Consider the following 14,792-nt stretch of genomic DNA (forward strand, 5'->3'; position numbering starts at 1 on the left):
TGAATTCAGAATGCTATGGGTAGCAGGCCAGCGCTAACCATGCCATGGAATAGGCCCATTGATGTTAATGGAGAGGATTAACTTCGAGTTGTTAAATTTCACTGGGTCTACTCTGAGTTGGCTACAACCCTATGTTTTTCAGTTTCTTTGTTAACTTGTGGGGCTGAGGGGGGAGCGAACCTGTAGGTCCCTCCAGATGTTGCTGGACTCAACTCCCATCGTCCCAGACCACTGGCCATGCAGGCCTGGGGCTGATGGGAGTTGGAGTCCAGCAACGCCTGGCAGGCCTGGCAGGCTGCTTATCTCTGCCTTAGCACAGGACAGCAGAACTTCTAACACCTTTCATTTTCTCCTTTTCCAGTTGGTGTCTATAAACCGAACCTTGGTGGAAAGAGGGTTTGCGCAGTGGATCGAAAGCTACTAGGAGAGTTCTTGGCTGTCTTCTTGACTAATTTTTCCTCTCCCATTCCCTACCTTATCCCTTCCCCACCCCCTCTTTTTTTGGCACTGTTTCGGAATTGGGTTTGGCAATCTTTCCTCCTCCCCGCCCCAGCATATGTCACTTCCGCTTTAAGTCTGTTTTGATGTATTCATCCGACGGACACGGTTTATTTATCATACCTCATTTTGCAGAAAAGCAAGGAGTTGAACCATAAGCCATAAAAATACTGCAGCTTTAAAACGCAGCTCTATATTCTGCCCCCCTCTACCCCACCCTGATCTGGGTCCAAAAGCGAAATTTAAACAAAACTTTAATGAAGGGGGAAAATAAATGTCTGGGGAGGGTTCTATAACACTTGTCCTCAGAGGATTTAAGATGAGGACACAACCCAGTTTTCTAAACTGGCTGCCTTAACATGAAGGCAACTCTGTGTGGAAGTAAAATTGTTTTCAGACCTAGCCCCCTCACAGACACAAAAAGAGGAAAAAAACCCTGTGGTGATTGATCTGAATTTTGGGCGCATGACATAGACCTGTGCTTCCAAACAGCAAAAGCAAGTCTTCTTCAGCTGTGCTTTGGGAGGCTGAAGGACTGAATGAACAGATAGCGCTCATTAACAGTATATTGTTGACTTCTTAAAATTACAGCTGTTTTCGCAAGAGATGGAAAACACTGCTTTGCAGACCTCCTTAAAAATCATGTGATTAAGTGAACCACTACAGCTGCAGCTGTCTTAAATCCCTAGATCATGTTTAACAACAACAAAATTGATTGCCAAGCCTGATTGTAATTCATAACTGTTTTTCTAGATGTGCAAAAACCTATGTAAATATATATAAAAATCATTGTAATATTTTGTACAAGAGAAAAAAAAATACTGGAGAACTAAAAAGGGAACTTCAAAGAAAATCAGTTTTTTTTTCCTTTTTTGCCACACCAAAATGTCCTCTGTAGGTAGAAAACGGTTTGGGGCGTGTTGTTGTTGGCAGCTAAGCATTAGAAGGTCTGAGGAGGATCCTTCATAGGCTCTTGTGTACAGGATGGCTTTTCTCTAGCTTGCTGTATGGTAGGAACAGTAATCAATGGACTCTGCTACTTTTTGCTGTACAGATCTGACGTAAAGGGGGGAAAGTTAACATTTGGAATTAATATTGCAGTGGTGTGTCTCAATTTATTTCTTTTGCTCCTTTTTAGATTGGTTTCAAATGTGGAATTAAAAAAAAACCAAGTAATTTAAGCTAATTTAATACTATTAAAATATAAATGAATCTAAACATGGCCATTGAGTTGGGAGTTATTACTGGTGGGGGAAGGTGCTTGGGACTACTTTTTGTATTTAGACCACCAACTACAGTTTTTCAGATTTGCCTTCTCATATAAAATATCCGGCACAATTCCTGTTCCTAAGATATTGTAGGACACCTTGTATGTGAAAACAAGTTGATAACTTTCAACAATTAAATGCCTCCAAATGCAAGGAACTTGTATTGAATTGTTTTGGTAAGACGCTTGCCTATCTCTTCAAAGACTTGAGTCTGTATTCAAATGGTCACATTAGAAGCTGATTTTGGGCAGCTAGGGAACATGTAGTCCTTCAGATGTTTCTCATCATCTAACCATTGGCCATGCTTGAGTTCAGCGACATTTGAAGGACTACAAGTTCCCCATCCCTGCTGTAGAAAGCTGTGTGTAATTTTCTAGAAAAATGAGTATTGGGTGTAGCTGCCTTTTGCAGGATCCAATCCATGTGGGCTTTAGGATTTGCTTTCTTTCTTAATAAAAGTTTAAGTGTGTCCAAGGGAAGCTCAGCTGCTAAATTTGCTTAAATTTGTTCAGAAGATCTAGAATACATTACCACCATCACCCCTTGAATTATAGCATACTTTTTTGTTGTTGTTAAGCACCCGGGGAAATAGTTCTAATATGCCTTCATTTCCACACTTCCTTCTGCTCTGGATACAAATGGTATGAAAATGGGGATGCAAAAACAAAACAGTCTTGGGCTGTTTTCTGAGAATCATTAAATTCCAAGCCTTCATGAATGCAAAAGTACTCCGGCAGGCAAATGACTGGTTGTGGGTGCGTCTTCAATGCCTCTGTATATTAAAACTGGGATAAAAATATACAAAATAAAGAGCATGGAAACTCCCATAATTCAAAAATCTTCGATGCCGCCCTCTTCCCACCTGTTACCAACAATGTGTTTTAAAGCCTGTTTGCAATTTTGATACAAGGTCAAGCATCAAAACTTCAGCTGTACAGAGTTCCTTGATCATTGAGAGAGCACTGTTGACAAGTGTTCAGATTTCTGCTTATAAAATCTTGTTGCTAAAAACATGCTTCGTGTCAGCTGGTCTGTTGCGATTTCTTCACAATGTCTGGTTGTTGCAGTGGGCGGACGGTATAAGAACTACTGGCCCAACTCATGTTGCCTGGAGCCTACAGTATTATGGTTCGCCTTTTCAGAGTGGAATAATGGGATGTTCATAAACCTCACAATACATGACTGACAGATTGTGTTTATCCTGCTAGAGGCCACACAGGCCTGGTCAGTCAGATACACATCACCCAGACCACACTGTGACAAGGAGAGTGAGTGGTTGCATTGATGCGCCGGATGCAGGGAAACAAATTGCCCTATATCCTCTAATAGACAGGTGGTGATGTTGCTAGATTCCAACACCCACCATCCCTTACTGCTGGGCATTGGAATCTTAATAACATTAGGAGAGCCACAGATTGACCAGTCTTGTTGTACAGTCTCTTCCTTTCTAACAGGGATGGGGAAACATGATGGACTTCAGTTCCCATCAGCCTTAGGTAGCTCGGCCAACTGTCAGGGCTGATGGGTGTAGAAGTTCAACAGCAACTTGAAGACCACACAGGTTACCCCTCCCAGCTTTGAAGGTGTGAAATTAGCAATATACTTGGCGGTTAAGAAGTGCATTGCAGCCATGGCTACAAGGCATGCAGAATGTGGTACCCAGAGAGGGATATGTGAATGCATGTTCATCTCACTAAAGTAGCTTCCTACTTCTCCATCTTGCCTGGTGTTAGCAACTTGCTGGCACCAGTTCTGCAGTGTCTTTCCCATCACTTTGCTTCCCTGATTCTAGAGTTGCCAGGCACCAAACTTTTTTTGCACTTTAAAAATGAGAACAGATCACCCATGCTTTCTAGTGTCTCCACCCCACCCAAATGGCTGCAGGCTTAAGATGATAATTCTTAGGAATCAGACCCCTGTGCACACTAATCTGGGAGTAAACTCAGTTGAACATGAATGGTATTTCTGCATCTAGAACATGCAAGAATCAGGCCAGATTAAGATTGGTTGAAGCCTTGGAAATTACTAAATTGAGCTGGAGGAACAGAAAATTGGCATAAGAAACTACACTTCCTAGGATTCTTTGGGGAAAGAAGTCATGACACTTCCAAGTAGTATAATAGTGCTTTAAACGTGTGGCGCAGATGAGGGTATAAAGTTCTATGCAGAATGGACCTGAGTTGGTCATGTCCATTAATTTAAATGAGTCTACACTCTGGGTGACGCTGTGGGTTAAACCACAGAGCCTAGGACTTGCTGATCAGAAGGTGGGCGGTTTGAATCCCCGCAACGGGGTGAGCTCCCGTTTCTCGGTCCCTGCTCCTGCCAACCTAGCCGTTTGAAAGTACGCCAAAGTGCAAGTAGATAAATAGGTGTTGCTCCAGTGGGAAGGTAAACGGTGTTTCCATGCGCTGCTCTGGTTCGCCAGAAAGCTTAGCCATGCTGGCCACATGACCCAGAAGCTGTACACCGGCTCCCTCGGCCAATAAAGCGAGATGAGCACTGCAACCCCAGAGTCGTCCAAGACTGGACCTAACGGTCAGGGGTCCCTTTACCTTTACCTTTTACACTCTGGGTAGGGCTAACATTAGCTACATCCCATGATCTTTTGCAGTGCAAAGATTCTGGTTAAAGGAACCAACATTGGATGCCTGTGATATGAGGACGTGTGTCCACAACATCCATGTACGGTAGGTTAGGATGAGAGCCAGTGACTGGCCTAAGGTGGGAAGGGAGGAAAAGTGAGCTGCGTGAGTTTAAAATGTGAAACTGCACAGGCTCAGGGGGGTACCTTTATTCCAGGGGCTCCGTTTTGGGAGAGAAGCAGGCTCTTGCTTTGGGAACTACAGCAGAGACCTACAAATGATTGACAGGACACTTTTTGTGCTGGCTAATGTGCTGGTGGGTGTGCTTTAGCCTTTGTTTTCTTGAGCAAGGTGTGATATAGAGGGGGAACACGGGAAAATCCACTTTCTTCTAGATGGGGTGGGGGGAGGATAAAAACTTTAAGGGATAGGTAGAAGCAGGGCTTTTTTTCAGCTGGAATCCAGGTGGGTGCCATTGCCATTCTTAGAGAATGAGGGAGGTGTTCATCTTTTTCTAGAAAAAATAGCACCGGGTAGAAGATTTTTTTAAAAGGTTGCACTTCAATTGACAGCTGCTACCTGCTGTAAATAATACCTGAAACATCCTGGGAAAAGTTCTACATGCTCCATCAGCCCTGTATGTATGTGGGGGGACGGGACACTTGTCCTCCACCCCCAAAAAGCGCACTCTCAGCAGCTGTCAGTCAAAAGTCCAGCCATTTTGAACTCTGCACTTAATGATTTTATGCTGCATTTGGAAGTTTATTTTGTGACCTCATAGCGCCGAGGTGCTGCCTTCAAATCCAGCCCTTCTGACGCCACTTTATTTACTAAAATGCTTATTCTGATGTATGGAAATCAGGGAATTGAAGTTCCCGTTAGCAAGGACCCTAGAAAGATGGCTTCCAAACTTCTTAGTTCCAAAAAGGAAAAAACAACAACTCCTGGGCATAGAAACTCCTGAAAAAAGGAGGCCTGACTTGTCCAATGTTCAGTACTGGCCCAATCCATGCTATTCTTTAAAAAAACCTATCTTACCACTTTAACAGCCACAGTTTCCCCCAAATAATCCTAAGAACTGGATTTTTTAAAGGGTGCTGAGAGATGCAGAGTAACCCCTATTTTCACTCACAAGAGTGGTTTGACAATAAAGCCTTCTTCCCAGTGAACTCTGGGAATTGCAGCTTGTGTCTGTGTGACAGCACTCATTGGTACAGAGTACCAGCACACCTTTCTTGTTTTGCTGTGTATGGCAGCCATTTTGTGCTCAGCACTTGAGTACTGGCGCCTCCTTTTTATATATACAGTATACCCAAAAAGGCATTGCTCTCGACAACTCCCAGCACTCTTGGCAGACTACAGGTTCCCAGAATCCTTTGTGGAAAGCCATGGCAAAAGTGCATTGAATGTAAAGGGTGCGAATGTGGTCCGTGTTTTTGTTCGACACCCTAGAGAGAGAGAGAACAAATCAAGTTTACATTTGCCTAAAGCCCTAAATAATACCCTGACCCAGGCAGCATAAGCTACCTTCCACAACTTAAGTTTGGATTCACCCCCCCTCATGGGCCTGAGCTTGCCTGTAGCTGCCTAGTTTCTGGCTCCTCCTTCCACCTCCGTCCTATCCTCCATTCCCAACCCAAGCTGAGGAGATGATCGGCCCATCAGCCTCCAAACAGCCATCTTTTCCCGCTCCACTTTGAAGGTCAGCCTAGGCAGCAGGTAAGCAAGGCTGAGAGGGGGGAACAAGGTGGTTGTGTTCAAGCTGGAAGGATCAAACTACTGGAGAGTTTCAGGCCTGAGAGAAGCCAGAGGAGAGTGTGGTGGGATGAGGCCATTTTGGCTGAGTTGTCATGTAGCTCCTGCTACAGAGCAAACCTCCACAGGGTTAGGCCCTTCTATACCCAGAAGGGTTGCTGTGGCCTGCAGGAGAGTTTCTCCTTCAACAATTTCAGAAGCCATCATTATAAGAATTCGAAGGTCTCAGATATAGAATAAAGGTCCATAATGTACAAGGCAAACACACATGCATAAGTAAGTAAGTAAGTAAGTAAGTAAGTAAGTAAGTAAGTAAGTAAGTATATAAGCCATGGGTTTGAAATAGTACAGGAGAGCATTCCTGAAGCCATTTTGGACTCTCCCAAATTTACCTCAAATATTTCTCTGCAAGGAGGAAGGAAATGGGAAAAGCTTTCCGATGGTCTTTGGAGGGTAGGGGGTTACACCTCCCTTTTTGAATGCAGTTTGGCAAGTATCTGTTAAGCTGAGCAAACTATCAATATGTGAGAGAGATTCAGGAACTAAAGTCTCAAAGGAATGGCCAGGCTACCCAGAAAATGCAATCAAGTAAGGCATTATCAGGTATCCTGGCTGACAGGAGAGAAGCAACACTCTCAATTTTCTGCTGGAGATATTTTGGGGGGTGGTTTTGGGCTACAAGGTGGACAGTATTCAAAGTCTTTATAGGGTCTTGAGCACCATTGTTCTGGGTCTCTCCTATCTCCTTGCAAGGATGGGGGGGGGGGACTCTGTTGCAACAGAAAAAAAGATCTGCCTTGTTTCCTATGGATCTTGCCTCCATCCACTCATCTCTGATCATGGACTTAGGAGACTCAGTCCCTTGGGGAATTGGGCATCAAAAGCCAACCCCCATATTTTTTCTGTAACACCTACTCTGCAGTAACATCAGCGGGGCTGCCGCCATTTTATGTAACAGCATTCCTATCAAGATATGACCCATGCCAACTTTCTTCACTTTCCGTTAACAATTGAATACGTTTTTGTGTGTGACAATCTTTCCCAGTGGGATGAATGGGCCTCTGCCATGGGTGGCTAGTTATTTGTACAGTGTGGTTTTTAAAAAACATTTGCTATTGTTTCCTGTAGTGTTTTTAACTTTCTTTCAGCTGCTTTTACTATATTTCGTACATTGCCTTGAAATATATATGTGGAAGGCAATTAGTCGAGAGGAGGGGCAGGCATCTGTCGTGGGTCCATTGATAATAGCTCCCTGGATCTGTTCTTCTCCACCCATTGCACCTTGCAGACAAAAGATGAAATCTCATTCGTTTATCAAATCTCTCCAGAAATCTGAATGTAAGGCTGTTTCCCTTTAACTAGGATTCATGGTAATTCCCTGCAGTTGCAGCTAACTCCAGCTGCTTTCTATCAGAGTCCATACCAGCAACCTCTGTGGAATTGGGGCCCTGATTCTGCACCCAAGTAAGTAAGAAACACAGGGCACTCTAGGGCTCATTTGCAGCCCTTGTGGGGTTTGGGGGAGCGTGGTTGTTTGATGGAAAAAGCATTAGCCAAGTGAGGGAGTGGAGGAAGCAAAAGACAAGACGTTTGAAGTTCCTGTGAAAGGGTGCACAGTTCTGACTCCCATTGATATGGCTCAGCTGGATACTTGTCAGTAGATGGCGATGTAGCACAAGCTACCAAATACTAGTACCATGCGTTTTAGTCTGAGATAACTGAGAGTAGCAGTGGGCTGCTATTGCACACTGTGGCTGTTTCTCCACCTTTCCCCACTCCAAGGTGCTTTGTTAGACTCCTAAGAAAGTTTGCTGCTTAAACATGTAACACTTCTAATTTGAAAACAGCATGGCAAGCAATACTAAAGAATTATGAAACATGCTTTTTTTTGTATTAGCTGATCAAAATAAAAGGGGTTCTAGATATTTTTAAGTTTATTTATTTAAAAGCATTTCTAAACCACTTACTACTATTAGAGGTTAAAATAGTATGCAAAAATACAGCAACACCAAAACAATAAGACAGCGTTATAAAAAAGGGAATTCAGTAACAACAAGATCCAACTTTACGGTTCAGGGAAAGCCTGACTTTGGTATTATGTATGATGTGCAAGACATTTGAAGCAACTAACAGTTGCTGCTTCATGTGTGGAAGTAACAGGGCATTCCACAGTGTGTGGGCAAAGGCAGAAAACACCTGTTTTCAGGTTAAATCTATAGGGTGATAAGCTATAGGGTGTGGTGTCACAGGTAAAATTTCCCCAGATGATCTGAGTGATTGCATAGGTCTATATAGGGGCAGGTGGTCTTTTGGGTAACTTGGTACCAAGGTCTTCAGGTATGAGTAGCAAGACCATGCAAATGGTCTGTTAGCTGACTGATATGCAGTGTTACTTGTACTTGCACCATCCTCTCCATTCTGTTCCTTATTTGGGACCCAAATTCTTATTCTTTCCCGCATCTATGGCTTTTCTAATGATCATTTACATTTCTATTCGTTTTATGCACTGTTTTGGGAGTCATACAATACTTTTTAAAGTGTTGGCCCAGCTGGAGGTGATTTGTTCTTGGCTTCAGGTAGCAAAATGTTTTGGGCAGGCACTGTCTTCTGTCTAGGGTTGCGCATCTTTCTGTCGTTGCAACTTCACAGACAAGATCGAATGAAACTACAGTGATACCTTGGTTTAAGAACAGCTTAGTTTATGAACAACTTGGATTAAGAACGCTGCAAACCCAGAAGTAGGTGTTTTGGTTTGTGAACTTTGCCTTGGAAGCAGAACATGTTTTGCTTCCTGTTGAGTGTGTCCCATTTGTAAATTGAGTCCCCCCGCTGCTATGGGAAAGCACACCTTGGTTTAAGAACACCTTGGTTTAAGAACAGACTTCCAGAACGTATTAGGTTCGTAAACCAAGGTACCACTGTGTGCTGTTATTTCCCTTTTTTTTAAAGCATGACTTGTGTTCATTCTTTTTACATAGTAGCCATAGGCAAATGTACTTTTTAGCTCTCCTCCCCGCCCGATGATCTAAGTTTCCTTTGGGGATGAGCTGTAATATCTGCTTTGCATGCAGAAGGTCCCAGGTTCAGTCGTGGCTTCTCCGGGTAGGGCTGGCAGAGGCCTCTTGTCTACAACCCTAGAGAGCTGCTGCCAGTCAGTGCAGATTACACTAACATAGATGGATCAAAGGCACATGTGCCTGTGCTTAAAGAAAATAAAAACGGGAATTGTTCAAAATGGTCTGGCTTTCTCCCAAACTACTATATCAGATAGCGGTCTGGTTTGAATGTAATGCTAACCTGCAGTTTGAAGTTTGCAAGAATCAGCTTGTTCAAACTTCTGGCCCACGTGTTTTTTTGCCTGCTGCCCCAGTTCTGCTGCAGCCATGAGGAGATTAGGAGTATCCGCTTCCTGGTTTAAAATAACCGGAATTTCTCATTGCATTTGTACTGGGAACATGGACTACTTTTAAACAATGATTTGTTGAAACAAGACAGGATCACAGTGAATGCTTTGCTCCTCGCTTGTTTCAGTTGCGTGTAAGACGACTCAAGAAATCTGGCGTATATAAAATCTTGACGTGCATTTTTTCTTACACAGTTGAAAAAAATATATAGATTCATTCTAGGAGTTTCTTTTACAAAATAAAAAGATTCAGGAAAGTATTTTCTGTTGCAATAAAGGAAGAGGGTGCAGTTTGTATGTATAAGCTGTATTGCAACTTATTTTTATAATAGGCAATTTGGTTTTGTCCAATGCTAGTACTACTCAGAGAGTAATGGACATGAGTAACCTCAGTCTAGCCATTTCAGTAGGTCTACTCTGAAGAAAAGTCAGTTGGATATAATTCTCTGGGGGCAAAGTGTCAAAGTTTTGTTTGCTACTAAACTAAAGGCCGGTTTCCTTAAAAGGAAACAAGATGGGTTCAAATAGTTTGCTTTACTTCAGAAATTTTTAACGCTGTTTCTGATTCATTTTTTCCTGAGACCTGTGTGTATAGGGTGGTATACAAATTTAATAAATAATAATAATTTTAGAGACCTTTGTATTACTCCCCCCTGAAATGAGTGCACAGTGGTACCTTGGTTTAAGAACAGCTTAGTTTATGAACAACTTGGATTAAGAACGCTGCAAACCCAGAAGTAGGTGTTTTGGTTTGTGAACTTTGCCTTGGAATAAGAACATGTTTTGCTTCCTGTTGAGTGTGTTCCATTTGTAAATTGAGTCCCCCGCCGCTACGGGAAAGCAAGCCTTGGTTTAAGAACGCTTTGGTTTAAGAACAGACTTCCAGAACGGATTAAGTTCATAAACCAAGGTACCACTGTACATTTTACTATTGTGCAGTAGGCTGGTTTCTACACACACACTTCTGTCTTCCATCGAGGCAAGAAAGAGGCATTATCAGACCTCCAAGGACATATTCCAGCCTGGCAAAAAGACTCCAGCAAGGCTGGTGAGGGGTGTGTTCTGGGGGAGAGTCGTAGGGGTTGTATAGAAAGACCTGGATTTGGATCCAGGCCTGAGATTCCCCATCCCTGTCATGGAGATGAATGAGATTGAATTTCCATTCACTTCAAGCAGACTTACACTGGTAAACTTGGCAAGGAATCCCCTACCCACCATATTTATTGATAATCTTAGATCAGATATTAATTTTGCCTCTCCCTCCCCCATGTTAGATGCTGAAATATCTTTAATGCTATTGTTGAACTCATGCCTGCAGAAAAAACAACCGCTCACCTACATTTTGGTTCTTCTGAAGTGCCATAAGAATAATAGTAATGATAAATTAAATGGTATCTTTATTTTCTTTCCCTGTTCCCTCCCAGCCTATTTATATCTTAGACATAGGCCAGGGTCTGCAAGCATTTGCATCAGTGTTTTGACACTGACAAAAACGCCACTTGAAAGGAAGCTATTGAGGCTCTAAAGGCATAATGCATCACAAAAAACTTTTTCTCCCCTTTGGGATATGACATGTACAGGTTATTTTGATTTATATCTGTCAGCTAAGGAAGGAAGGAATCTAAAAGTTAGCATCACTTAAGAAGGAAAGGACAAAGGAAGAAGCAGAAGCAGGTAGAGATTTCTGAGTTCAAGCTTGGCTTGTGCCACCAGGATAACAGTTTGCAAACATGAAGATTGACCCTGTGTTTGGTAATTCAGTGTTGCTTTAAATTCCTGGGCAAAACCGGCCCTAACATTGGGCAGAGTGAAGCAACTGCCTCAGGCAGCAAATGTCGGAGAGCAAGGAGTGGCTGTGAGATTTTGGAGGAGAGCGTGCTCCAACATTTGTCGCCTGAGGCAGTTGCCTCACTCTGCCCAATGCTAGGGCTGGCCTTGCCCTTTTGTAGCCTGCCCTACACTCTCAAAGCTTGCTTGCTGCCCCTATGGTAGTCAGTGTCGCAACTCTCCAGGGTTTCAGGCAGAAGTCTCTTCCAGCCCTACATGGGAGATGCCAGGGATTGACTCTGGGACGTTCTGCATGCAAAGCACATGTTCCACACCAGTGTTTCCCAAACTTGGGTCGAAATTAGATTCAGGTGCCGCTCTGGTTGGCTTCTGAATGAGGAATTTGGAGGGGATGGAATCAGGTCCTTTGCCTCAGGCATCAAAATGCCTTGGGCCACCCCTGTTTGGAGCGGAGAGGGGTTGGGGAGAACACTGGTCACACCTGAACTATACATTTAAAACATTATGGTACCATTTTTAAAAGCCATTGTGTCCCCAAATCCTGGGAGCTGTAATTTGTTAAGGGTTCAAAAGCCCCCTGACTCCTGTTCTCTGCATAGAGCTACAATTTCCAGAGTGATTAAACAATCAACCTGTCTTCTTAGGGAAATCTAGGAATTATACCTCTGTGAGGGGAATAGGGGTTGCCCGGCAACTCACAGTGCCCTTTATAAACTACAGTTTCCAGGATTCTTTGGGGTGTGTGCAATGACTGTTTAAAGTTGTATGGCACTCCTTTAAATGTATGTTGCTGATGCAGCAACTTTTCCCTTGTCTCTGTTTTATGTCTGCCCACCAATTAAAAGGGTCCCCCCCAGCTGATTGTGTCTTGCTTTTAATCAATTAATTAACCAAGTTAAAGCAAACATTTTAGCAGCTCAGTAGCAGGGATGCTTGGAAGCCCTTTAATGAAGACAACAGTTCCTTATGGTTAAGCAGTAGAAGCAAATATTTGTTTCTGCTTAGAAGAGCATCATAAATGGAGGTCAGGCCGCAGCCACTTAGGCTGGCAAGATTATCAGGTTTCAAGGTTTTCCTTCGAGGTGCAAACACGGCCAGTTTCTAGTTCGGCCATCTTTGCATAAGGAAACACTTGTCAACTATGTTTTCAGGTGTGAGGATGAGGAATAATAGACTACGACATGTGCCAAGGCCCTCCATCACATGGTTCTTCAAATCTAATGTAGACTTTGTATCCAAAGAACCACATCCATTTCAAAGGATGACTTTGTTTCAGTTAACATATCACTAGTTCCGCCATCCCTATTTTTATTGCACCCCGTCCTCCAATTGTGATACAGTAGTCCCTTTTTTCTCACTGTAGTACTAATACAGTGGTACTTTGGGTTACATACGCTTCAGGTTACAGACTCCGCTAACCCAGAAATAGTGCTTCAGGTTAAGAACTTTGCTTCAGGATGAGAACAGAAATCGTGCAGCGGTGGCGCGGTGGCAGCAGGAGGCCCCGTTAGCTAAAGTGGTGCTTCAGGTTAAGAACAGTTTCAGGTTAAGTATGGACCTCCGGAACGAATTAAGTACTTAACCCGAGGTACCACTGTAATGCCATTACAGACCTCTCCAGTTGCCCTGTTTTATTGTGCGTGTGCTCATGATTATATTGGGGCAATTACACGCAATCCCGGTTTCAATACTGTTGGCGGTCGACATACTACTTTGTGCGTGTCTTGTGGCTTCCTGCTGAAATCCTGTAACTTTTTGCACACAAGTGTTTGTATTTTTGTTCACTTTTTGTTGCACTATAGAGAACATGAGGAGAGTCCTGCTGGATCAGGCCAGCAGCCCATCTAGTCCAGCATCCTGTTCTCACAGTGGCAGCCAGGTGCCCCTAGGGGGAGCCCGCAACCCTGAGCCCAAGAGTGCTCCCCACCTGTGGCTTCTAGCAACTGGTTTGCAGAATTATTACTGCCTCTGACCATGGAGGCAAAACATAATCATCAGTAGACACCTCCACCATGAATTGTCCAGTTCTCTCTTAAAGCTATCCAAGTTGGTGGCCATCCCTGCCTCCTGTGGGAGCCTGTTCCGTAGTTTAACCGTGCCCTGCGCAAAGGACTGCATTTTACCTGTGCAAGAGGGCCCCTCCAGATGGCAATACAGTGGTACCTCGGGTTGAGAACCTAATTCGTTCTGGAGGTCTGTTCTTAACCTGAAACTGTTCTTAACCTGAAACTGTTCTTAACCTGAAGCACCACTTTAGCTAATGGGGCCTCCTGCTGCCGCCGCTGCGCGATTTCTGTTCTCATCCTGAAGCAAAGTTCTTAACCCGAGGTACTATTTCTGGGTTAGCAGAGTCTGTAACCTGAAGCGTCTGTAACCCGAGGTACCACTGTACTGCAATAAGCATTGCGGAACAGCTAACAAAGCGGATGTGTGGACAGTCCAGTATAAATGCACCACTAATGCAGTATTATTCTGACAGTATTTACGTGTTGCAGAATGCACCTGCGAAAACCCACCAGTTTGGAGTGGCTTCATTTTACGTACATCTTCATTTTACGTAGAGAAGTGTCTATTTCCCCCCCATTTGCCTGTCATCTGTGCAATAATAGCCAGGGACGTGTGCTTATTGCTGCATCCTTTACCCAGGCATCCAGACAAGCACCTCTCCTTTCTCTCCCCCTCCCACTCCCCCTGCCCCCCCCCCCGTGTGTCTGAAGGATGCTCTATCTCTTTGTAATTACTGTTCTATCATTGTCTTGGCGTGGAAACATCTGGTCTCCCCAGCAATCCTCCACTTTTCTCCCATAGCCACTATTTCTTTTGAGGCTTTTCATGGATCATAATGACCTTCTCTTTTCCATAATGCCTCATGTGTCTCTCCTTGTGCACAGCTGTTTCTTCCACCTTTCCATCTCTTGCCATCCCCCTCGATATTTTCCCCATCAGCACCGTCCTCGCATTCACAATTTTTGCTCATCTGCTTATCAAATCGAGGCTGCCTCTCCTGTCGCTGGTCAGCGCAAGCCTGCCAGCGTCCCTCACATCCTCCAAAATGAATCTTTCTCATTTCATCTCACGTCTTGAGGCCTTTGTTCTTCTGAATTAACATTTTTAAAAGTTAATCTTCACAACCTTTGTGTCTTTGTTATGTTGGACTTTCAATTCTCTTGTACCCCCTCCTTTTTCCTTTGCAGTGTCTTGAAGAAAAATTGAGGAAAAGGGAATAAATTCCTTCTCATTTACTTAGGTTTTTTAAAAATAATAAAATTATCTGAGTTGTTTATTTTATTATTTATATCCTGCTTTTCTGTGTAATTAAAACCACATCAAACAAAAATAATTTAAAAACAGTGCACCCATGCCCACAATAAAAATGGCAGCAGTTAAGCCATCCAAAAGTCAGAGTTTCATAAGAACAACCCCGGCCTCTCCCCAACAAACAGCAAAATTAAAATTGCAACCAGCAGATCTTGTGTCGAAAGGCAGTTGGGATGT

General features: G+C 43.5%; 1 protein-coding gene across 4 annotated transcripts in view; it reads left to right on the forward strand.

Annotated features, from left to right (window-relative positions):
* AKAP1 (A-kinase anchoring protein 1) overlaps positions 1-2,779 on the forward strand; it is a 43,823-nt gene extending 41,044 nt beyond the window's left edge. For all 4 annotated transcript variants that reach the window (XM_081171483.1, XM_081171484.1, XM_081171482.1 and 1 more), the window contains one exon: positions 362-2,779. In XM_081171483.1, coding sequence (XP_081027609.1) covers positions 362-424 — 63 coding nt within the window. In that variant the 3' untranslated portion in view covers positions 425-2,779. The remainder of the gene's footprint in view (positions 1-361) is intronic.
* Positions 2,780-14,792: the final 12,013 nt, after the last annotated feature.

The sequence above is a fragment of the Podarcis bocagei genome, assembly GCF_964188305.1.
Source record: "Podarcis bocagei genome assembly, chromosome: 15".
Taxonomy (NCBI): domain Eukaryota; kingdom Metazoa; phylum Chordata; class Lepidosauria; order Squamata; family Lacertidae; genus Podarcis; species Podarcis bocagei.